The 26009-nt window shown below is 39.2% G+C and overlaps 1 protein-coding gene across 4 annotated transcripts in view; it reads right to left on the bottom strand.

Moving 5' to 3' along the window:
- The window catches only part of si:ch211-126j24.1 (phosphofurin acidic cluster sorting protein 2), a 124076-nt gene that overhangs the window by 26910 nt on the left and 71157 nt on the right, over window positions 1-26009 (bottom strand). For 2 of the 4 annotated variants that reach the window (XM_056447529.1, XM_056447531.1), the window contains exons 8-15: window positions 20932-20991; window positions 15610-15758; window positions 11034-11127; window positions 10788-10874; window positions 10316-10452; window positions 4938-5076; window positions 4745-4849; window positions 828-934 (exon numbers count right to left, since the gene is read on the bottom strand). In XM_056447529.1, the coding sequence (XP_056303504.1) occupies window positions 828-934; window positions 4745-4849; window positions 4938-5076; window positions 10316-10452; window positions 10788-10874; window positions 11034-11127; window positions 15610-15758; window positions 20932-20991 (878 nt within the window). The remainder of the gene's footprint in view (window positions 1-827; window positions 935-4744; window positions 4850-4937; window positions 5077-10315; window positions 10453-10787; window positions 10875-11033; window positions 11128-15609; window positions 15759-20931; window positions 20992-26009) is intronic. The other 2 variants (XM_056447530.1, XM_056447532.1) reach the window with 1 other exon arrangement.

Here is a 26009-nt window from a genome sequence, read left to right as displayed (position 1 = left end):
AGTATACTTACAACATCAAGTATGCTTACAGGTTTCACAATTAAATTTAAGACATTTTAAGACATGTTTAAGACCATTATGAATGAAATTTTAGACTCATAGAGGGGTAAAGGCTAAAGGATTTTGCAAATGGCCCCGATGGAAAAGATTTTTTGCCCTATCAAAAAAATGATTATAATTTAATACATTTAATAATACAATAATAATTTTAAAAAGTAAATATATATTTTTTTCTTAGCAAAATATTTTAAATATTGTGTAAAAACAAGCAAGCTCTATTTGAATCCATACACGTTTATTCCAACATAAAGTTTCCTCAAAATAAAGAAAAAAAATGGACAAATGTTTTAAAGGCTTTAAAAACTATAATAAACTAAATCTATGCACAATAATCTGTCCAGGTCGGTGTGCTCAGCAGTAAATGCATAGAGTTACAAATGTTTTTGTAAGGAAAATAATTAAACCATTATGATAAACAGAGTTAAAAACTACTGGTTAAAATAAAAGTTTAAAGTTTTATTGAGATTTATTGTAGGTGATTATATGGGTTGGCCAGATTGAGTAGCAATACATGAACAAAGAAAAATTAAGACCTGTTTAAAAAAGATTTAAGACCGACAACACAACACAATTTAAGACTTTTTAAGACCCCGCAGAAACCCTGACTTAAATATTTACTTACATTACTTAAGTTTACTTCATAAAATGGACTTTGAGTATACTTTTTTATAAGGGAAGGCATGTACTGTATAACTCACTACAGCCAACAGTGCTAGCATGAGTTGTGGTATTGTTAGTGTGTAGTTTATGTGGTCAATGATTCTTACAATCTCTGGATCCTGGTGACGATGGTGTTGAAGGCGGCCTGGACGTCTGCGGGGGAAACTGTGGACACGATGGGCTGCTTGTGCTCCTGGAGAAGCTCATTCAGATACTGACACACAAACAGAGGAGACATGAAGAGTGTGAATGAATGAAGAACTGCTGCAGGAAACCAGAGCCTCAAGGAAACAAGAGTCCACATCAAGACAAACAAGCAGAACCAGTGAGAAAAACACTCCGGTTAATGCATCAACATCATAACGGCCACATTATTAGAATAGTGTACTGTTTAAAATGGTGAACTCTCATACAAGTAAATTAAGTGTCTCATTTACTAACTGTACTATTTTCCAACACATTTCTAAACATAATAGTGTTGATAAGTCATTTATAATAACTTATCTATAATAATTTTATCTTTGCCACAATGAGCACATAATATTTGACTAGAAATTCTTCAAGACACTAGTAGTCAGCTTAAAGTGACATTTAAAGGCTTAAATAGGTTAATTAGGCAAGTTAGGGTAATTAGGCAAGTCATTGTACAACAGTAGTTTGTTCAGTAGACAATCCAGAACAAATATTGCTTAGGGGGCTAATAGTATTGACCTTAAAATGGTTTAAAATAATTAAAAACTGCTTTTATTCTAGCTGAAATAAAACAAACAAGGCTTTCTCCAGACTGTCTCTTGATTTACAGTACCTTTTATAGTTTTGAGTAATATTAGTTTTATTCAGTACAGATCTGATGGCATTTCTTTCAAATGTAAAATAAAAATATCAAACATGTTTACATTTATTTTTACCCAACAATATACTAATATATTTACTTTTTAACATTAGGATATTTTCTATTAAATCTAAATGTATATTTTCCAGCCAGGGTTGCTTATTAAACACTCTCTAGCCTGAACCTGCTGCGAGTGAGACGGAGAAAATGAAAGCACATCAGCACCAAAGAAAAATCAGATGTTCGAGACAAAATAATGATATATAAAAAATGTGCAAATATATGACAGAGGTTTGTGATACAACAATTATAGTGAAGTAACAATTAAATCCTTATCTTCTACGGAGAGGAACAAATCATCCACTGGCACAGTTAAGTAGTGGACAGGCTCAAAGAAAAATATAATTTGTATATTTTTCTTGGACAAAATATCTGTTTGAAACGAATTTTGTTTGGTATAATTTGTGTCTTAATTTTAATAGATTTTTTGTTGGTCAGTTATGTACTAGATAAACAACAATAACGAATAACATCATAGGTGAAGTGCTTCAAAACCAGTCCGCTATATGCAAAGCAAGAACTGGTTTGTTAAATAAAACAATAATCTAGCCTAAATAAAATTAAAGTTAAATATTTACAGTTTCAGAGGAGCCTATAATAAACAGTTTTCACTATTTACAAAATCATCCATTTTCGGCGAGTTTCAATTTAATTAGTTTAATCAAGTAGTTTTAATAAGCAAGACAGGCTTTTACATGAATTAGCAGCACTGAACATGTTTCCACTCACTCACACAGACACAGCTGAAGCTCATCATTCATTCATTACCCGCACTATAAAGAGAGCACTCTCACGCACATCAGTGCTGAGTCTTGTTAAACTGAACAGTGGACATTACGACGTGTTTTCTTTGCCTTGTCGTGTTTTTGACCCTCGCCTGGTTTGTTTGTTTACGTTGCCTGCTGCCTACATGTACCGACCATCTGCCTGTTTATCGACCATGACTCTGAGTTGCCCATATACATCTGTTTGCCCCTGTGTTGCTCGTTGCTTGCCTGACCATATCTGTGAAATAAACCTGCAGTTGGATCCGCACTCTATTCTAAGCGTCCCACTTCACATTACAGATGAGATAACTCAGAAACTCATTGTGAAAATGGAGATGTCTGTCTATTTGTGCCAGTCTGCCAGATAAAATTGCTTAAAACACCTTAATATTTTAGAGAAAGGAGTTACAATTTACATAATATGATTGATCTTATCCACCCAAGACCCACCCATAAGTAAATATGCAGCCTATTTTTGATCACATGACCCACAAATTAATGACAGCACCCAGGGATATAATTGAGAAATGATGTGCTCCTATTGCACAGTGTCAATCGTGAAGAACGAAAAAAAAAAGGAAACATGTTAGACTTTCTGCGATGGTATTGTGAGGCGTCGCAGACATGGTATCGATTGTTGTGAACTATGCCACATTACATGAGAAGAAACGAGTGAATCTTATGGTTGACACCACACCAAATCTTGCAGTTTCAGAGAGTTACAGTGCATCCAGAAAGTATTCATAGCGCTTCACTTTTTCCACATTTTTTTTGTTACAGCCTTATTCCAAATTTATTAAAAATGAAAAACCTGAAAAGTCACATGTACATCAGTATTCACAGCCTTTGCTCACTACTTTGTTGATGCACCTTTGGCAGCAATTACAGCCTCAAGTCTTTTTGAATATGATGTCACAAGCTTGGCACACCTGTCTTTGGGAATTACTGCTCATTCCTCTTTGCAGTACCTCTCAAGCTCGATCAGGTTGGATGGGAAGTGACGGTGTACAGCCATTTTCAGATCTCTCCAGAGATATTCAATAGGATTTAGGTCTGGGCTCTGGCTGGGCCACTTAAGGACATTCACCGAGTTATTGTGAAGCCACTCTATTGATATTTTGGCGGTGTGCTTTGGGTGATTGTACTGCTGGAAGATGAACCGTCGCCCCAGTCTGAGGTCAAGAGCACTCTGAAGCAGGTTTTCATTCAGGATGTCTCTACATTGCTGCATTCATCTTTCCCTCTATCCTGAATAGTCTTCCAGTTCCTGCTGCTGAAAAACATCCCCACAGCATGATGCTGCCACCACCATGCTTCACAGTAGGGATGGTATTAGCCTGGTGTTGAGTGGTGCCTGGTTTTCTCTAAACGTAATGCCTGGCATTCACTTCAAAGAGTTCAATTTTAGTCTCATCAGACCAAAGAATTTTGTTTCTGATGGTCTGAGAGTCCTTTAGATGCCTATTGGCAAATTCCAGGCGGGGAGTGGCTTCTGTCTGGCCAATCTACCATACAGGCGATTGGTGGATTGCTGCACAGCTGGTTGTCCTTCTGTAAGGTTCTCCTCTCTCCACAGAAGAAAGCTGGAGCTCAGACAGAGTGACCATCGGGTTATTGATCACCTCCCTGACTAAGGCCCTTCTCCCCCGATCACTCAAATTAGATGGCCAGCCAGCTATAAGAAGAGTCCTGGTGGTTCCAAACATATTTCACTTACGGATGGAGGTCACTGTGTTCATTTGAACTTTCCAAGCAGCTGAAAATTTTCTGTAACCGTCCCCAGTCTTGTGCCTTGAGACAATCCTGTATTATTTCATTTGTCTTCATGCTTGGTTTGTGTTTTGAGATGCACTGTCAACCCTGGGACCTTATATAGACAGGTGTATGCCTTTTCAAGTCGTCCAATCAACTGAATTTCCCACAGGTGAACTCCAATGAAGCTGCAAAAACATCTCAAGAGTGATCAGTGGAAACAGAATGTACCTGAGCTCCATTTAGAGCTTCACGCTAAAGGCTGTGAATACTGATGTACATCTGATTTTTCAGCCTTTTTATTTTCAATAAATTTGCAACAATTTAAAAAACTCTTTTTTTCACATTGTCATTATGGGGTATTGTGTGTAGAATTTTGTGGAAATCAATGAATTTAATTAATTTTGGAATAAGGCTGTAACATAAAAAATGTGGAAAAAATGGAGCGCTATGTATATTTTCCGAATGCACTGCATAAACACTATCTGTAAATGGTATTTTGAGCCGAAACTTCACACACACACTCTAGGGACATCAGAGACTTATTTGACATCTTTTAAAAAGTTATTTATTTACTTATTAAGAATATTTATTGACAAAAATAAAGACTCACCTGCCCCTGCCAGTCTGTAGTGTTAATCAGGATAATGTTTTCGGGCAGATGTTCGTCCGAGTTCAGGATCTGGTTGAGCTGATCGTACACTGATTTCCTGGGCACCTGTGACAGACAGAGATGCTGTCAGATTGGGAAACGTCTGTGTGTGTGTTTCTCTCAGCATCTGCTTTTCCCGGGATCACACACTTACACAAACCTGCGTGATGAGCCTTGAGTCTGGCGAGGTCTCGCTCTCGATGCTGCTGGTGCGGTCGCTCTGGGCTTTGGAGTTCTGCCGGTCCTTCATGGATGTGCTGCGAGGACGCCTCTGCAGTTTACTGTCTGCTTTACTGCACACACAACAAGGACAAACACTGATTACAATGCACAACACATCCCGCAGCTCACATTTATTCATTTTTTCCTTATATTTCATCAGCAAAACAACGTAAGAGAGAAATTCTGGATATATCTCTAACTCATTTCTTCTAGATAATAATTAAACCTTCACCACTTGCTTTGTTTTCATTCATTCGTTAATTTTCCTTCGGCTTATTCATCAGGGTTCACCACAGCGGAATGAACCGCCAACTATTCCAGCATATGTTTTACGCAGCAGATGCCCTTCCAGCTGCAACACAGTGCTGGGAAACTCCCACACACACTCATTCAGACACACAATCATAAACTACGGCTAATTTAGTTAATTTCCCTATAGCGCATGTTTTTGGACTGTGGAGGAAACCGAAGCACTCGGAGGAAACCCACGCCAACACAGGGAGAACATACAAGCTCCAAACCGAAATGCCAACTGGCCCAGCTGGGACTCGAACCAGGAACCTTCTTGTTGTGAGGCTACAGTGCTAACCACTGAGCCACCATGCCGCCCTTCATCTGCTCTTTTTGTATAAACAAATGTTAGACAAATGAAGTATGGTTATTTTGCACATTAACTACAGATGTCATGTTCTTTGTGTGTGTATGATCAGAGCTCATTAATATTCCCAACCCTTCCAAATATGGTCAAAATGGACCTTGTCTTCTTAGGAATATATATTTGATGACATGATGATGATGATTTGTATTTTAAAGTTAAAGGTTTATAATAATATGCAGATTTGCACATCTGCCACCAGACACTTTCCTAAAATCCCCCCATATCTCTATAAAAACACTGTGCGCTTCAGAGTGTGCTTCACACAGGTAAGAGGGCTTGACAAACCACCTGTAGAAACACTGTTCTCTCCATTTGCACCAGATGTTTTACTTAAACTCCATCTTTTAAGGAATCATCCAATCACATGGTAGAAACTCAATGTATTTAGGCATGTAGACATGGTCAAGATGATCTGCTGCAGTTCAATTCCGAGCATCAGAATGGGGAAGAAAGGTGACTTTGAACGTGGCATGGTTGTTGGTGCCAGATGGGTTGGTCTGAGTATTGATGAGAGGAGAAACTGCTCATCTACTGAGATTTTTTTACACACAACTATCTCTAGGGTTTACAGAGAATGGTCAGAAAAAGAGAAAGTATCCAGTGAGCGGCAGTTCTGTGGGCGCAAATGCCTTGTTGATGCCAGAGGTCAGAGGAGAATAACCAGACTGGTTTGAGTTCATAGAAAGGCAACAGTAACTCAAATAACCACTTGTTACAACTGAGGTCTGCAGAAGAGCATCTCTGAGTGCACAACACGTCCAACCTTGAGGCGGATGGGCTACAGCAGCAGAAGACCACACCAGGTGCCACTCCTGTCAGCTAAGAACAGGAAACTGAGGCTACAATTCACACAGGCTCACCAAAATTGGACAATAGAAGATTGGAAAAATGTTGCCTGGTCTGATGAGTCTCGATTTCTGCTGCAACATTTGGATGGAAGGGTCAAAATTTGGCGTCAACAGCGTGAAAGCATGGATCTATCCAGCAAGATAACGCACCATATCATAAAGCGTGAATCGTTTCAGACTGGTTTCTTGCATACGTCAATGAGTTCACTGTACTCAAATGGCCTCCACAGTCACCAGATCTCAATCCAATAGATGTGGTGGAAGGGGAGATTCGCATCATGGATGTGCAGCTGAATCTACCAAAATCTCTGACGAATATTTCCAGTACCTTGTTGAATCTATGCCACGAAGGATTGAGGCAGTTTTGAAGGCAAAATGGGGGTCTAACCCAGTACTACTTAAGTGTACCTAATAAAGTGGCCGGTGAGTGTATATCGTTAGCATAGTTAGATTAGCACAACAGTATGCTAGTTACCTATAGGTTTAAAATAGCTCTTATGCCCAATGTTCATATTTATGATGATGTTTATTTAACATTTAGCACTGGAGTCCTGCAAACACGACATTTGGTTCCACTGTATGCCCGCACTTGATAATAAAGCTCGACTTGTTTCCATTGTTTTTTCGGTCTGAAGCGCATTAATAGAGCAGACTGTGCATCATAATGTGTGTGGCGTCTTTTTTGCGTCCCAAGGCGCTGCAGAAAGAAGCTAAAAGAGGCGAATTATTGATGCGTTCCAGCCTGACGAGTCTTAATGAGCTCATTAGCCAATGCAAACACACACACAGGCACGCACACACACAACAGATGGGGCTTGTTCAGCTCAGCACTTTCTGTCCTGTGGGCTTTCACAACATAAACTCCTTTAAAACGTTTCACACATCACTCACTGTAAAAAAAAAAAAAAAAAAACAAAACGCTGACTTGCTGTAACCCAATAATGGTGTCAAATACACACAAACCCAACCACTGGGTCAAAATATAACACCATAAAAAACATCTCGGTTACTAACGTAACCTTCGTTCCCTGAATATAAAATGGAAAGGTAGGTCTGAAAGACACTGCAGGAGGACGCTAGCTGACCAATAACTCTGAAGAGTAAAAAAACGGGCCAATGAATGCCAATGAGTGGGCAGAGCTTGGCTCCGCAGGTGCCAGCGATTAATCATTAGTAGAGTATATAGCTGCTGCGTGCAGAGCGAGCCTTTAGAGTCTTGCCTGCCGAAGAGCCACACACTCAGCTAACAGCTGGAGATTCAGCTGCTGTGGTATTGGAGACACACGTCTCCGTTCCCTATTTAAGGAACGAGGGTTACATTAGTAACCGAGACATTCCCCTTCATGGGAACTCTGACGTGTGTCTGGAAAATGCAAAACGCCAAAGCAGCTAAGCCTGCCACACCCCTGATGTGAAGTTTGCCAAGCATAGTGTGAGCGCAAAAGTATCACCAAGGGCGCAACCTACCCCTAGACCCTTTAATTACCATTACAGGGGAATAATTTAGAAAAGAATTTAGATCGAGGTCGTAAAGTGCTTTTACCAAGCTAATTGTAGTCTAGGGATTTTTAAAATATGACAGTACGTTGGGAAAGCGTGCCAATCCTCGAAGAGGGAGGATGCTGCGGAAGCCACCTGCTACCCAAAAGGGGAGACTTGATGTCAATAAGAACATATAGACTAGCCCTATCCAGGGGGACTGCTACATATGATAAGCTGGTTAGTGGGTAGGGAAGACACGGGTCATGTGGGTAGACCAAGTGGGGATACCAGACATCATACTGGGTCAGGCACCCGGCTCCTCCACTTAGTCGGGTGTTGGGGGCTTCGGAGGAACTCTCTAGGGTTAGCATACATATCTCTGGGTAAGGGAACATGGCGCAGAAAGCATTTTTGAAGGGACTCAGATAACCTACACACCTTGGATGGGAGTCCACGGTCATTAAGGGTGGTGAGGGTGTGAGCGCACGAGGGTCTGGCAGAAAAAGGTGTCCTCCATTCCTGCATGAGCTCACTGTGCACCTCCGGGAGGCTTGGAAGGATTGACCTTCTTCTTGGCCCTCAACTAGCACCCATATAATTGGAACAGTCTAAGTCACCTCCAGCCAACCTCTGAAGCAGCTGGGTTAGCACGGCTAACATGTCTGATTCCAGATCCGAAATCTCACTGACAACCCCGGAGGATGGCAGTGGGTCCGAATCATCCTCTGAGCATGTTAACCCGCCCTCCTGAAAGATTGTGTGCATTTTAGTTCAATTGCATTTACACTGAATGAACTCTGATTTGATCAATTCTGTGTATGTTGGGGTGACCTGTGCCTCAACCCCCACAAAGTGATAGATGTGAACTAAATGACCCTTTTATCATGGGTGTGAGCCTTTTGAGTTCTTAACGGGTATAAGCCAAATGACAGCTGAAACATCTGATAAGAGGGTCCTGCTGAGCATCATAAACACAGAATGGTTTGTTTGATGCTAGTATAAAGTACTGTACAGACAGTACTTTGGGTCAAGTTACTTGAAGACCGACGGGTTAACATCACTGCTGAGGAACTGCACTTTTCTTTTGTCTTCAATAAAGTCTTCTCCCCGTGAGAACTTTGGTCAGCTTACTTATTTTTTGTATTAGAGTGGTCTAATATATTGGCGAGCCACTCAAGAACGGTTAAGCCAAATACAGCAAAATCCAACACTCCGATGCAGCGTTGGACATCTGGTCCCCGAGGGATGTAAAATCACCCTCACTGGAAGCTTGGATGGAGTGCACTGTGGAGGAGTAGGGGGTCCGCGGGCCGGGCGATCGGATAAGCCCAAACTGTGATCCTCAGGTCCACCTATGTGCTAACCGATTTGCGGGGAGCAGCAGGGTGATGTGCCCTAAGACTAGAGCATGCTGCGACCTCAGTTGCTCAACAGTCATGCCCTCCCAGTGAGGGTATGAGTTGTCCACGAGCACCTGCTCAACATGCTGGACCCCCAGACATGTGATGCAGTACTCGTGCCCATCCGGAGAGATGAAAACAACGCATCCAGAAGCACAAAAAGATTATGAAAACTTTAATCAGAATTTTAAAAGACACGATGCTCTCTTAGGGATTTTTCTCTTTTAGTAGAAACTGCTCTTTTAGCCACCAGTGAAATGCCCAGGGGACATGAAAGGAGCCCAGATCGACCGCCGCTGTCATGTCATAACCCACAATGGTAGGAAAACTGGTTTCTTGTTGAAATCAGGTTGGCAGAAAGCACTCTTCAGTCTCAATGTGAGGCTCTGAAGTGAAAATCTAAAGGCTCGCTCTGCACGCACCGGCTATATACTCTACTGATGATTAATCACTGGCACCTGCGGAGCCCAGATCTGCCCACCCATTGGCATTCATTGGCCCGTTTTCTTACTCTTCAGAGTGATTGGTCGGCTAGTGTCCTCCCAAAGTGTTTTACAGACACACGTCAGAGTTCTCATGAAGGGGAACCCGAGTCATGTTCAGACAGAATACAGAGGATAAAGAGAGGCTGTGAAATCAAGCCGGTGTGGAAGTCAATCAGACAGGTGTGTGAGTTTTACCTGGGTCTTAGTGTCTTAGTGTGTGTGAGCATGTTTGTATATATGTGTATGTGTGCATGTGTTTATATATGTGTGTGAGTTTTACCTGGGTAACGTGTGTCTGAGTGTGTGTGAGCATGTGTGTATATATGTGTATGTGTGCATGTGTGTATATATGTGTGTGTGTTTTACCTGGGTGATGTGTGTTTGAGTGTGTGTGTGTGTTTTAACTGAGTGAGTGTATGTGTGTGCGTGTGTGTTACCTGGGTGACATGTGTGTCTGAGACTCAGCTTTGCAGAGTTTTCCGAGCGCTCCTGCTGTCTTCTCTGTGTTTGTGTCCCAGCTCATGTTGCTGTCACACACTGCCACACCACTGCCCGCCTCGTCCTCCAGCAGCTCCTGCACACACACACACACATACACATTAGCAAACACACACACACACAATCAGCACACACACACTCTCTCTCAGACACGCACACAGACTTTTTCACATGTGTACTGATGCGTGTGTGTGTGCTGATGTGTGTGTGCTAATGTGTGTGTGCTGATGTGTGTGTGTGTGTATGTGCTTGCGCTGATGCTTTTGTGTGTGCTGATGCATGTGTGTGTATGTGTGTTTGTCCTGATCCCTGTGTGTATGTGTGTGTGCTTGCGTGTTAATGCATGTGTGTGTGTCCTGATGTATGTGTGCTGATGTGTGTGTGTGTGCTAATGTGTGTGTGTGTGCTAACCACTGCTGTGGAGTCCACCATTGTAGAGTCGTCTGGATATCGGCTCGATGCTGCTCTGTTCTTATCCACTGTTAACAGATCACCACACTGCAGACACACACACACACACACACACACACACACACACACACACACACACACACACAGAAAGAGCAGCAGTTTTAGTTCTGCAACCCTTACAAGCACGCCGATCTGATGTACTCTGTATCATGCTTTAAAGGGTCAGTTCACCCATACTGTACATACAGCAGCCGGCGTGTCTCTCGGCTGGCTCTTCTGACTGTGCAGACTGCCGATTTCCGTCTGTGAGCTGGAGTGAGACATTCCCTCAAAGAACGGCCTTCAGAAGAAAACACACACACACAAATGTACAATATAAAAACAGCCTGAAAGCCAAGAGCTGGTCAGAAACACAGCATCGGTCGTGTACTTTAAGTTCTGTTTACACTGGCAGCAGATCTACAGAGACAAAGCAACTGGAAGTCCTTCATTTCAAGTTTTTGCACTTGATGTCAATGAAAGCGCTGGCCATGTTCACTCATTTATCTCCAGAGTTGATGCATTATGCTCTGCAGCCGCTACACAAACACATTCTCCTGCAGAACAATCATTTGTCGTGACCAAAAATGTAGGCCTTGTCAAAATAAAAATGTTTAAATATATATTTTTTTACATTACATCACGGTGGTGCGGCGGGTAGCACGATCGCCTCACAGCAAGAAGGTCGCTGGTTCGAGCCCCCGGCTGGGTCAGTTGGCATTTCTTTGTGGAGTTTGCATGTTCTCCCTGATTTCACATGGGTTTCCTCCGGGTGCTTCGGTTTCCCCCACAGTCCAAACACATGCACAATAAGTCAATTGGGTAAGCTAAGTTGTCCGTAGTGTATGTGTGTGAATGAGTGTTTATGGGTGATTCCCAGTGATGGGTTGCAGCTGGAAGGGCATGCGCTGCATAAAACATATGCTGGATAAGTTGGCAGTTCATTCTGTTGTGGCAACCCCTGATTAATAAAGGGACTAAGCCGAAAGAAAATAAACGAATAAATGAATGAATGAATGAATGTTTTTAATAAGAGAACCTAGAAGTAGGAATGACTAGTAAAACCAACAATGCACTGGGAATAACTTTAGAAACAAAGTCGAAATTTGTTATCTACAACCCCAAATTAGAAAAAGTTGGGACAGTATGGAAAAATGCGAATAAAAAAAAGAAAGTAGTGATTTCTAAATTTACTTTGACTACACACACATTCTCTATTGGAGACAGATCGGGACTGCAGGCAGGCCAGTCAAGTACCTGTATCCTCTTCCTCCACAGCCAGGACTCTGTAGTGTCAGCAGAATGTGGTTTTGCATTGTCTTGTTGAAACATGCATGGGTGTTCTTGGAGCATATTGTGCTCCAAAACCTCTATGTACTTTTTTAGCACTAATGGTGCACAGAAGGGCACTGAGATAACCCCATACCATGACAGTCTCTGGCTTTCAGACTTGTTGCTGGTAACAGTCTGGTTTTCTTCTTTGGTCAGGAGCACACAGTGTCCATTTTTCCCCAAAAAACAGTTTCCACTGTGTGATGGCCCATCCCGGATCCATCCCCAAAGTTTACAGCGCTTCTGGACACTGTTAACATATGGCTTCCTTTTGGAAGTACAGTTTTACTGGCATTTGTGGATGTAACTACATATTGTGGTACTTGACACTATTGAAGCTGAAATATCCAAATGTCTTCCTCTCTTTCTTTGAGGAACATTGTTTTCAAACATTTCAATCATTTTCTCACATATTTATTGGCAAACTGATGATCCTCGGGCCATCTTTGCTCTTAAAGGACTAGACCTTTCTTGGATGCTGCTTTTGTACCAAATCATAATTAAAATCACCTGTTGACCTCACCTGTATCAAATCATGTTATTATTTAACGAGTTTAGCTGATTACTAGCCCTAAACTGATCCTGTCACAACTGTTTCTGGAATGTGTTGCTGAATGACAGGAGAGGAGGAAAATTTACAAATAAAGTGAAGTTCACCAAAAAAAAAACATCTAATATTCTGAGTTCATACTGTCTGCAATGAAATACAAGTCAAAGTCAACTCAGAAGTCACTACTTTCTTCTTTAATTTGTGTTTTCATACTGTCCCAACATTCTCTGAGTTGGGGTTGTATGTAAAGCTGCTTGGATACAATCTACATTGTAAAAGTACTATAGAAATAAAGGTGACTTGACATATTTATATATTATGAATATACGTATACAGGGCCTAAAACTAACATTTTGCCAAACATGCCAATGTCAATTGAAAAAAGTTTCCCAGCCAATTTTGTTTTTACCAGCCATGAAACTGTTTTTGTTGTAACTAATCATATTTACAATGTCTTTAGGTTCATCATTGCTGAACTTTCAAAACAAAAAACATGAATAAAACAAACATATTAATAGATCTGTTCACTTTATTTTTCTTCTCTCGAGACTTTTTAAGCAGTAAATGAATTCATTTTAATGACTGAAAGCCAGATGGTCAGTCCAGTAATCTCTGGTTTTCACACACATTCTGATTACAACTCTTCCTGAAAGGACTCTTGACTCATGAGTGCACAATTACTAAAACACTACTATCTATGTAAGGCTGAACATGACATGAGTTAGTAAAATAAATATTTATTATTTATTGGAATATACTGGGGCAGTTTTCTGCCAAGTGTGATGCGGCTGGGATGAGAATCAGCACCTCCAAGTCCAAAGCCATTGTGCTCCACCAGAAAAAGGTGGTTTGCCATCTCCAGGTTGGAGGAAAGTCCTTACCCCAGGTGGAAGAGTTCAAGTATCTTGGGGTTTTGTTCACAAGTGAGGGAAGGATGGGCCGCGAGATTGACAGGCGGATTGGTGCAGCGGCAGCAGTAATGTGGCCGATGTATCGGTCCGTTGTGGTAAAGAAGGAGCTGAGCCGAAAGGCGTAACTCTTGATTTGCCAGTCAATCTACGTTCCTACTCTCACCTATGGTCATAAGCTTTGGGTCATGACTGAAAGTACAAGATCTCGGATACAAGCGGCCAAAATGAGTTTCCTTCACAGGGTGGCAGGGTGCACCCTTATAGACAGCGTGAGGAGCTCTGTCATCTGGGAGGAGCTGGGAGTAGAGCCGCTACTCCTCCACATCGAGAAAAGTCAGCTGAGGTGGCTCGGGCATCTGTTTCGGATGGTTCCTGGACGCCTACCTAGGGAGGTGTTCCAGGCATGTCTCACCGGGAGGAGGCCTCGGGGAAGACCCAGGACACGCTTGAGGGACTATGTCTCTCAGCTGGCTTGGGAACACCTTGGGATTCCCACGGAGGAGCTGGAGGAAGTGTCTGGGGAGAGGGAAGACTGGGGTTCTCTTTTAAGACTGCTGCCCTCGCGACCCGGCCCCGGAAAAGCAGATAAAAACAAATGAATGATTGAATGAATGGAATTGGTAACTGAAAGGGGCAGCACAGTGGCTCAGTGGTTAGCACTGTCACCTCCGTAAGTAACTGAAATTCCTTTTGCACTGTTTGCCATAACTGAATATGCTAATTCTCTGTTAATCACCTAAAAAAGCTGCTGTTTTCTGTTGCTCTCATTTTAAGGACATAAACAGAGAATCTTTCTCAAACTGTTCACTTTCACTTTAGACAAAACAGTGTTTACAAGAATAAACACATTTTAACTCATACTGTAAGCGTGCATTTGGCAGCAATACACTGCGAAAGGGAACTGAATTCAGCCCTCTTGCACTGTGTGAGAAGCAGCACACTGAAAACAGCTGTCAGTTTGCGATGCTCCTGAACTCCAGGCAGAAGCAATTCACTGTTTGAAAGCCAACAGACTAACTGCTCATAAACACAAATTTCTAATCAGCCAATCACATGGCAGCAACTCAAAGCATTTAGGCATGTAGACAAGGTCAAGACGGTCTGCTGCTGTTCAAACCAAGCATCAGAATGGGAAAGAAAGGTGATTTAAGTGACTTTGAACGTGGTATGGTTGTTGATGCCAGACTGGCTGGTCTGAGTATTTCAGAAACTGCTGATCTACTAGGATTTTCACACACAACCATCTCTAGGGTTTACAGAGAATGGTCCGAAAAAGCCAGAGGACAGAGGAGAATGGCTAGACTGGTTTCAGTTAATAGAAAGGCAACAGTAACCACACTCAAATAACCACTCGTTACAACCGAGGTATGCAGAAGAGCATCTCTGAACGCACAACATGTCCCAACTTGAGGCGGATGGGCTACAGCAGCAGAAGACCACACCGAGTGCCACTCTTGTCAGCTAAGAACAGGAAACTGAGGCTACAATTCACACAGGCTCACCAAAATTGGACAATAGGAGATTGGAGAAACATTGTCTGGTCTGATGAGTCTTGATTTCTACTGCCACATTTGGACGGTAGGGTCAGAATTTGGCATCAACAACATGAAAGCATGGATCCATCCTGCCTTGTATCAACGCTTCAGGCTGCTGCTGGTGGTGTAATAGTGTGTGGGCCATTTTCTTGGCACACTGTGGGCCCAGAAAGTACCACAGTCTACTTGAGTATTATTGCTGTCCATGTCCATTCCTTTATGACCACAGTGTACACCCATATCCTGATGGCTACTTCCAGCAGGATAATGCGCCATGTCATAAAGCGCAAATCATCTCAGACTGGTACTAGTAAAGTGTACCTAATAAAGTGGCTGGTGAGTGTGTATAATTATATATATATATATATATATATATATATAAATAAGAGGACTATGTCTGAAATAAAAGTATGGGAGTTGTCACTTTTTTTAGCGTGTAGCATGACTGAACGTACTTGAGTTTGGGTTTTGGGGTGCTGAGGAGACTCTCGTTGTCCTCCATCTCTGGGCCGCTGTCGCTCTGGTTATAAACCTCCAGACTGTCGTACAGAAGATCCAGATCTTCCACCTCCTGTGTCTGATCCACTGGATCTGAGTCCAACACCTGTTACAGTAAAATTAAAATCAACAATTAAAGGTGCAATAGGTGATCTGCCAAAATGCTACGCGTTAGCATAATATCTTTGAACACTTAAAGTAACTTAAAGTAATCGATAAAGTAATTGAGGTAATTTTTGAATCAAGTAACTAGTTATTATTTTTCAGTAACTAGCACAACACTGGTCTTCGATTTGCTCATGGCCTATTGGTCAGTGGTGGAAAGAGTACTGAAAAATCATACTCAAGTAAAAGTACAATTACTTGCCTAAAAATGTAGTGCAAGTAGAGTAATAGGTATCGGTTGTAAATATTACTCAAAGTATGAGTAAAAAGTAGCCCTTTTAAAAGTACTCAAGAGTAGTGAGTAGTGAGTATTACGCTGTTAAAAACTGATGCGTTTACATGTAATTTGTGGACGTGTGTGAACGTGACATTCTGTAATGCATCGAGTTATTGTTCAGCAGGCACGCAACGTCATTAGACGTTAATATTAGGTTTGATTTAGGTTGTGATGTCAGGTGACCAAAATTCTACGTCTAGCCAGCATCTAAGGACAATGTTATTTTGATGTCCAATAATGACGTCAAATGACGTTGATATTTGGTCGATTTTGGTTGTTAGAAAGTAACCAAAATCCAACGTCGACCCAACTTCTAAAATCAACATCATATTGACGTCAAATACTGACATTTATTCATCAGGTATGAAATCGAACATCTGATAAATCTCAATAGTGGTAACGTCCACACAACGTCAATCTGTTACATCATTAGACGTTGATATTTGGTTGGTTTTAGGTTGGACATTGATGTTGGCCTGATGTTGAGTTCTGACGTCAACTCGATTTTCATTTCCAAACAAAATGCAACGTCCCCATGACGTTTGGGTACAATGTTAATCTGACTCATGTTGACATCTTGTGCCTGCTGGGTGTTTAAGGCCAATTCGGTCATCATACAGTAAACATCCGTCATCTTGTCATCAGTGACATGCATCTAAACAGTCTCTGGGTCAATGTGTGTAAAGATTTTGGATATCTTCTTGGACACTTTGAATACTTCCAAACAGTTTGCTGCAATTATAAATCGCCCATGTCTTGCGGTAGGTTATTTTGATGCGATTTACCTTCTATGTGTGATTTGATTGGACAGAAATCGCAGGACTGATTTTTCTAATCCCCATAGACAAGACAAAATAAAGTAGTGACTGCAGGTTGAAGGAAAGTAGTGGAGTAAAAGTACATATACAGCACTAAAAATGTACTCTAGGGAAAGTAAAAGTGCACATTTTAAAAATATATATTTTTAATAGTTTTAAAATAAATGAATGAGAAAGAAAATAATGAACAGGAGGGCAAATAATTCTGACTTCAACTGTAAGGTAAATATTTCTTTAAAGATCTGTTGACGGAAAGCATCACTGGGGAACTAAAAACAATCCTTCTATAACATCGCTGCAAAAACCCTCTTTAGGGACCTATTTTTAGGAGTGCATTGCATTGAGAAGCTCATGTTAAGTAAGTAAGTTACTCAATGTAGCAGCCTGCCAACGCAACACAACTGTGTCATCACCCTGAATCAGGAAGTCACTGAAAACAAATCCGCATCATTTCCTGTGAGGTTTGGATGAGGGAATGTGGGTTGAGGAAATCAGAGTCAAATGGCTACCAACTAACAAGCTTAGCCTCTAACAATGAGTGCGTAAAGCTCCTTAAATCTGGCCCGCCAGCTAGAGAAGCGAGTCTGATCTGCAGTAACTCATGTGTCCTCTCAGAAGAGCAGATCTACATCAGATCTTACGATGCAAATCAAAACTACGCTCACATTTCAGCAGCCGATCAATCAGTGTCGAGTCCCAGGGCTGCTTTTATAAAGGCTGAATTTCATGGCTGAGATCATTCAGTGATTACAAAGCACAGGAGCGCAAACTAGAGCAGAAGTTCAGGCGAAGATTTCTCTACAATGTAAAAAAACGGTTAACCTTGTTAACAGTTAACAGTACTTAATATATACAGTAAATAAGTGAATAATAATTATATAATAATTAGCTTTCCCAAAATACCTTAAAGTGTAGAAATTGATTATTGTATTTATTTACAATAAAATTTAAATGGTAAAAAACAGTAGCAGTGGTTGTCGGAATTGTACTGTAAACTGTAGAAATGTATTTTATGTTCTTACTGTATTTTTTAACGTTACAATTCTAACAGTAAAAAATAAACAACTATGCTTGTTGGATAATAGTCAAATGTAGAGATTCATTTCTTTTACATTCTCACTATATTTTTACTGTAAAACTCTGATTGTAAAAAAAATGGCAGCTGTGGTTGACGGAATGTTACTGTAAAATGTAGACATTTATTTCATGTTCTTACTGTATCCTTTACAATTCAATTTCCATAGTAAATAATGGCAGCTGTGGTTTTGGATTTTTACTGTAAAATGTTTCAATATGTTTTACATTACTAATGTATATTTACAGTAAAATTCTGACAGTAAAAAATGCAGCTGTGGTCGTCCAAAATTTACCATAAAACGTACACATTTATTTTACGTCCTACTGTATTTCTTACAGTAAAATTCTGATTGTAAAAAACAGTAGCTGCCAGAACGGTACTGTACAATGTAGAAATGTATTTTACGTTCCCACTGTATTTTTTAACGTTACAATTCCAACAGTAAAAAAAAACGGCAACTGTGCTTGTCATATTTTTACAGCAAAATGTAGAAATTTATTTTACATTCCTACTGTATTTTTACTGTAAATTGTTGACAATAAAAAATGGCAGCTGTGGTTTCTGGTTTTTACTGTAAAATGTAGAAACTTATTTTATATTAATACTGTTTTTTTCTATGCAAAAAACGGACAGTAAAACACAGCAGCTGTGGTTGTCAGAAATTGATCATAAAATGTAAAAATTTATTTTACATTTCTACTGTATTTTTACAGTAACTGTAAAAAATTAATGGCAGCTGTGGTGGTCGAAATTTTACCTTAAAAAGTAGATATTTATTTTACATTCCTGGTTTATTTTTTATTGTAAAATTTCAAAAGTAAATACAAAAGTTAGCTGTGGTTGTCAGAATTTTACCATAAAATGTAGACAATTATTTTACGTTCCTAGTGTATTATTTACGGTAACATTTCAACTGTAAAAAAAAAAAAAACGGCGGCTGTGGTTGTCAGAATTGTACCGTATAATGTAGAAATTTATTTTACATTGTATTTTTTTAATGGTAAAATTGTGATGTAAAAAATGGCAGCTGTGGTTGTCGGATTTTTTACTGTAAAATGTAGACATTTATTTTACATTCCTGTTTTATTTATTACAATAATACTTCCACAGTATAAAAAGGCAGCTGTGGTTGTTGGAATTTTACTGTAAAATGTTGATATATATTATACATTCTTACAGTAATTTTACAGTAAAAATCTGATGGTAAAAAACAGCAGCTGTGGTTGTCAGAATTTTACTGTAAAATGAAGACGTTTATTTTACATGACTACTGTATTTTTACAGAAAAAATTATACGAATAAAAAAAAAACGGCAGCTGTGGTTGTCGGATTTTTACTGTAAAATGTAGACATTTATTTTACATTCCTGTTTTATTTATTACAATAATACTTCCACAGTATAAATAGGCAGCTGTGGTTGTTGGAATTTTACTGTAAAATGTTGATATATATTATACATTCTTACAGTAATTTTACAGTAAAAATCTGATGGTAAAAAACAGCAGCTGTGGTTGTCAGAATTTTACTGTAAAATGAAGACATTTATTTTACATGACTACTGTATTTTTACAGAAAAAATTATACGAATAAAAAAAAAAAACGGCAGCTGTGGTTGTCGGATTTTTACCATGAAATGTTTAATTTTATTTTTACATTCCTACTGTATTTTCTACATTAAAATTCTGACAATCACAGCTGCCGTTTAGTATTACAGCAGATGCTTTACAAAAGTTGCGCATAAGGGGGAAACACGTCAAACTTAATGAAACATTTGAGGGCTCACGATCAACTTAATGGCAGAGAAATGCACTGTCTGTGACAGCTTGCGACATCATCTGGCATTTTTACTGAGTATGTTTACATGGACACTCCGATCACAAAACTCCGATTTTAATACGATTAAGACAATACTCTGATTAAGAGTCTACCACATAAACAGCGATTTTTGATGACCTTAAAGGACCACAGACACCTGCGTCACGAAATGCAAAGGTTTTTTCTTTCCATTCTGGAAAAATTCCATTAAAACAACACTCTTCCACCAGTCCTTACTTCATATTCTCATCCAATACCTCAGTTTGTCACGGGGCATGAACAATATGTTGCTAAATGAAAGTGAAAGTGCCAAACTGCAGTTAAAGTCAACAAATTAAAAATGAAGCACCCGAAATTACATGAAACTCTGGGGGAAACGTGGATAGCGTGGTGATGTGACGTTAATCGATCTATGTGCTATAACATGTAAAACGGGATCATGAAAGGAACATCCAAAAGCAGCTCATGTAAACACCTTCATAATATTAGAAGTTAACTAATGTAACTGTTACATGCCTGGGGTACAGTAACGTTAATTGCATAACGCAAATCTTAAAGTCATGCTAACAAATGATCAAAAGAAATATATTAATGCAATGCAACTCAAATATATAAAATATGAATTGATGTTCAATTAAAATGATTCAAATATATATTTAAAGTATCGATTCAGGCACTGTTTTGGCACTGGTAAGTTTTAAAAGTATCGATTTAGCACCGGTATCGAAATAACCCAACCCTACGACAATGGTACCCAACCCTAATTGGCAAATGCCTACGCTACAATGTACCTTCATTCATTCATTTTCTTTTCGGCTTATCCCCTTTATTAATCTGGGGTCGCCACTGCGGAATGAACCGCTAACTTATCCAGCACATGTTTTACACACCGGATGCCCTTCCAGCCGCAACCCATCTCTGGGAAACATCCATACACACTCACTCGCACACCTACACTATGGACAATTTAGCCCTCCCAATTCACCTGTACCGCATGTCTTTGGACTGTGGGGGAAACCGGAGCACCCGGAGGAAACCCACGTGAACGCAGGGAGAACATGCAAACTCCAACAACGAAATGCCAACAATGCACCTTATTTAAGACAAAAAAATAAATAAATCTCACCTCATCAGACACTTTGAATCTCTTCAGGAGAGCCACAAACTTCTGCTTGAAATTGGGTTGCTGTAGAAAGATTGAGAGAAAATGCCATTAAATGTCAATCAAAGCCTTGAGGAGTCTTTACATGATAGTCAAGACTGGTTTGTGCCTTTTAAAAACTCAATATAAAGATCCACTGCTGTGAGATTTATGTGTGTACTGATCCCCTCAGCCTACAGTAATAAGCAGTGTTGGGTGTCATCAGAGATGGGAAGTTCCGAGTACAAATACTGTACTTTACTCCATTATTTATTTTTCTGACAACTTTTTACTTTTACTCCTCACATTTTTGCACAAATATCTGTATTTTCTACTCCTTACATTTTTAAATTGGGCTCGTTACTTTCGTTTTAATGTGTTTTTTGCCGCAATCTATATAGTTCTTGTCATTGCTCTATTTTAGGCGCCTTTTTTAATCAATCAATGTTTTTTGGCATTGCGCGCTGCCGTGCACGGCTTTTTCAATCTCTGATCACGCACCATAAGTAGGCTAAGTTATTAAGCTTACCATGGGAATGGCAAGAATGGTGAACTTGGATGAGACAGAGGGAATCAGCGATGTAAACAGACTGATATCATGTTTATACCAGATAAAAAGATGCATTATGGTCGATCGGATCACAGGTAGCCTAAACAGGAGATGCATTCTTGTTTAAATCTGGCATTTAAATGGAGTTAGGCTAAAGTCTTTTGTCCACTTTTGATCATGGTGTACTGTACTTCTCTGATCTTTCACTCTAATACAGCAACAAAAAAAACCTAACTATAACAATCATGTGCTTTTTTTGTCAGTGTTTGTTCAGTTAGTCTACTAAAGCTATGAAATACTTTATACCTTATGCATTGAGATTTATCTCCTTTGTTTCAATGAGTTCATTTGTATTTCCTAGTGTAGAATTTATACTGTTTTATAGTTTTAGCTTGTATTACTGTATATACACTGCAGTCAGGGTGCAAATTACACATTGACTATAGGGGTGTCAGCTATTTTCATTAGTTTGTGTAATAAATATGTGTGCTTCAGTGAACCAAATTCATACATTTATTTCAATTAGCCAACATCTCATTGGATAATCAAACTTATTGATGTTTTCAGTGTTTTAAGGGATAATGAGCTGATTCTGTCCTATACTGTAACCTCTCATTTCAGCAGACGGCTCTTACACCTTTTCCATAGTCAAATTGAAGGAATTTAATCACTTACCAGCTGCAATTTAAACTGTTCCAATATTTTACAGCCGTGGAAAATAACGTATTTGAATGCACATACTTCTCATCAAATTATATAAGATGCTATTTATTATAATATTCTAAAGTAGCTATAGCATAGCACAGCATATAATATTGACCATATTCTTCAATGTGGAATTGTGCTCGTTTTTGCAATTGTTTTAGAACTTCCGATTCAGCTCCCTTTATTATTCCTAGAAATGACTAGGAATAATAAACTGCAGAAAACGGTCAAAATACTTCCTCTATGTCACAATCACCAGCAATCTAATCCTGGTTGATTTCTGGCAAACACGCAGATCGCTATAGACTACAAATCTGCCATTACACGAACTACAAGTTCCAGTTCAAGTTTCAGTTTGATTACAAGCGCACACACACACAGCCAGAGGATGATTACGAACTGATTACAAGGACTATTTATACAGAGCACAAACACACTTCATTGCCGAGTCTTGTTTATTTGTTTGTGAACTTGAGGATGCGCTTCCTTTGCCTTGTCTTGCCTTTTTTCTGACCATTGCCTTGTTTGTTTGTTTATGTTGCCTGCTGCCTGTCTGTACTGACCATTCACCTGATATTTGACTATGAATCTGGATTTCTTGTATACATCTGTTTGCCTCTGTATTGACTATTGCTTGCCTGAACATCCTGTTAATAAAACCTGCATTTGGATCCGCACCTTTGTTGTCAGCGTCCCACTTCACACTACAAACAAGTGTGTGCATGATTATACAACAAAACAGATTAATATAATAAGAAAATATCAGTTTGCAACATCAAGCAGCAAAACGAGCTGTTTTAACGTCTGGAAGTCTCGAGACAAAAAGATTCAAATGTCTACGCTTGCTCGTATGCGAAGAATAAAGTGAATAGTATTCTAAGCAAAATATTTGAATGGTATGTTTGTCCAAAGCCCATAATTAACACTGAAATGCTGTCTCTCTTAAATGTCATCGATTTACATCTTAGATATCAGATTTAACTTTAAATTTATATTTATTTTAATATATCAACATATAACATTATTATTTGTTTTATTTGAGGCTACATTAAATTGAAACCAAATGTCTAATGGGTGTGCCAAATCTCTATCTTTGTCACTGAACTGTCTATTCAGATCATACCTGTCAACTCTCCTATTTTTCCAGGGATTTTCTCGTATTTTACAGTTCTATCCCGCTTTCATCCTGTAAAGGTATTTTCCTGTATTCCTCCCATAATTTCAATCTTTCTATGAAGGGTGGCAATAATGTATGCAACCCATACCGCTAAATCAGCAGGGCACTCCCCTCACTCTTAAATTTGAGTCTGTTCTGTACTTTCGCTTTAATTAGGCATGAAAACACTTTGAAATAAATATAAAACTGTGGGATTTACTTTTCTTTTCATTACAGGTGCCGTCGCCCCTCTTATGTAATCCTCAAAACAGTCATCTAGCGGTGCGTGACTGTCAGCTGACGCTGTGGTGCTATTGCTATGGTGGGCGTAAACCTTATTTTACATCCCAATGTTGACAGGTATGATTCAAATCCATTCAAAAGGGCTCATTTAGAAATGAATTGACTCATTAGGAGTGATTCGCTCAAAGAGTTTTTGTTCACCTTATTTGTTAAGTGCTTCTCCAATGGTAATGCGTTTATATCTTTAAACATAAGAGGTGTAAATAAAGTGTATATTATTGTCGATAATGTACAGGGAAAGCCACTTCGGCTATTTTAGGCTACTGTATATGTAGTGTGGCAGCTGTTGTTCTTAACAGCTGTACAGTTAGCTGTACATAGTGCAACTTTTCGAGCAGTGTTGTAGAGATGATGACAATATTGTAGAGTGATGTTGGTTGGCTAATTTGCAGCTGAAAATTGGCAACAAAATTTTTATCCAAAAACTTGAAATGTAAGTTATTTTGTATAGATGTACACATGATGTGTTTAGTTAACAACGTGAACCTAAAACAGGAATAGTAATACATACTTCGAGTCATTTAAAAAGTCGTTTTAAACATAAGTATCTGTATTTCTACTTGAGCAAAGGATGTGTGTACTTTTGCCATCTCTAATGTATCTCTAATGTATTTGTGGTACAGTACACTTCATAAGCTTAGGGACAGTTTCATAACCCTCTTAAAAGTGGGACTTGTTTGTTTTGAATGAATCTGCTTAGAAAAGGGAAGGAGTGTCAGGAATCTACATTATACTGTCGCTCTAGTTTTACACACTGATCCTGGGTTAGTTAACATGTGGGTTCCTGATGGTGAGCTTAAGATAAGAGGATTGTAACATCACCTTTTAAAACCCTTTCTGCACTGAATGCTACTAGCAGGTAGCTGCCTGAAATGAGTTGTATCAAGACAATTAATTAATAAATGATAATATATTGGGCCATTTTACTAATTGTATGTTGTGGCAGGAACTCGAAGTGGTAGTGAATTCAATGGTAACACTTTATGTTAACTACAAACTATGAATAATTTATTAAGCATTAGCAAATAGTTAATTCTTTATCTTTTAAGCAGTTTATAACTACAGCCACAAATACTGTGTTCTTGACTTATAAGTACATCGATTATGTGCTAAATAATTGTGTTTTCATACTTGTTAATGATTATTTTTTAATTTTTATTATAAGTATTGCAGTATTTACAAACCATTTGTATTTAAGAGTAGTGGTGATTTTTTAAGATCATTCAGAATGAGTTAGTAAATGATTAATAAACTATTCAAATTAACCTTTATATATCTTATTATTCAGACACATAGTACTGGTCGCGCCATGCACTTCCTGACAAAAGTCTTGTCGTCTATTCAAGTTTTACAAACAACAAATAATAACTTGACTTCTAGTTGATCATTTGGTATCAGAAGTGACTTATTTGAAAGGAGTTCATCAAGATTAATTGAATTCATCTTCAATGCCTCCTTCTTCATTTTACCCCAGACATGCTCAATAATGTTCAAGTTTGGCGACTGGGCTGGCCAATCCTGGAGCACCTTGACCTTTTTTGCTTTCAGGAACTTTGATGTGCAGGCTTAAGTATGAGAAGGAGCGCTATCCTGCTGAAGAATTTGCCCTCTCCTGTGGTTTGTAATGTAATGGGCAGCACAAATGTCTTGATACCTCAGGCTGTTGATGTTGTCATCCACTCTGCAGATCTCTCGCATGCCATCATACTGAATGTAACCCCAAACAATGATTTTTCCTTCAACAAACTTGACTGATTTCTCATTTCTTGGCTCCATGCGGGTCCTAATAGGTCTTCAGTATTTGTGATGATTGGGATGCAGCTCAACAGATGATTCATGGGAAAAATCGACCTTCTGCCACTTTTCCAAATGATCAAACAGAAGTCAAGTTATTATTTGTTGCTCTTACAGCTGGGATCCATGACAAATCTTCTGTCTGGTAGTGAATATTTAATATATTAACTAAACAAGAAAAGTTTGTAACATTTGCAGTAAAAGTCACAGCTAGGGTTTACTACAGGGTCTATTGGAGCTTTCATTGGCTATGAACCACCTAGTGGTGGAATATAAAAAAGAGAACATGGTGGCTAGTATGATTATGTTGAATAATGTAAATTCATCATTATTCAACATGGTTGCATGGTTATATTTATGAGAATAACCCAAAAAAATATTGTTCAATTCTAAATGATCTTGAATCCCATCATCACAACTGACTCCACTCCGCATCTCAAGTCTGTCGACGTACGCAGCGACCTACTGGGCAAACTGGTAAAAACGGAAAAGTCATCCATACAGAAGTAAACAGTCAGCTGGTAGCACGAAAAGAAACAGAAGCCGTCAGTGGCA

The sequence above is a fragment of the Danio aesculapii genome, chromosome 22 (assembly GCF_903798145.1).
Source record: "Danio aesculapii chromosome 22, fDanAes4.1, whole genome shotgun sequence".
In the NCBI taxonomy this organism is placed as follows: Eukaryota; Metazoa; Chordata; class Actinopteri; order Cypriniformes; family Danionidae; genus Danio; species Danio aesculapii.
The sequence above is the reverse complement of the archived record's forward strand: the minus strand, read 5'-3'. Positions and strand labels throughout refer to the sequence as shown.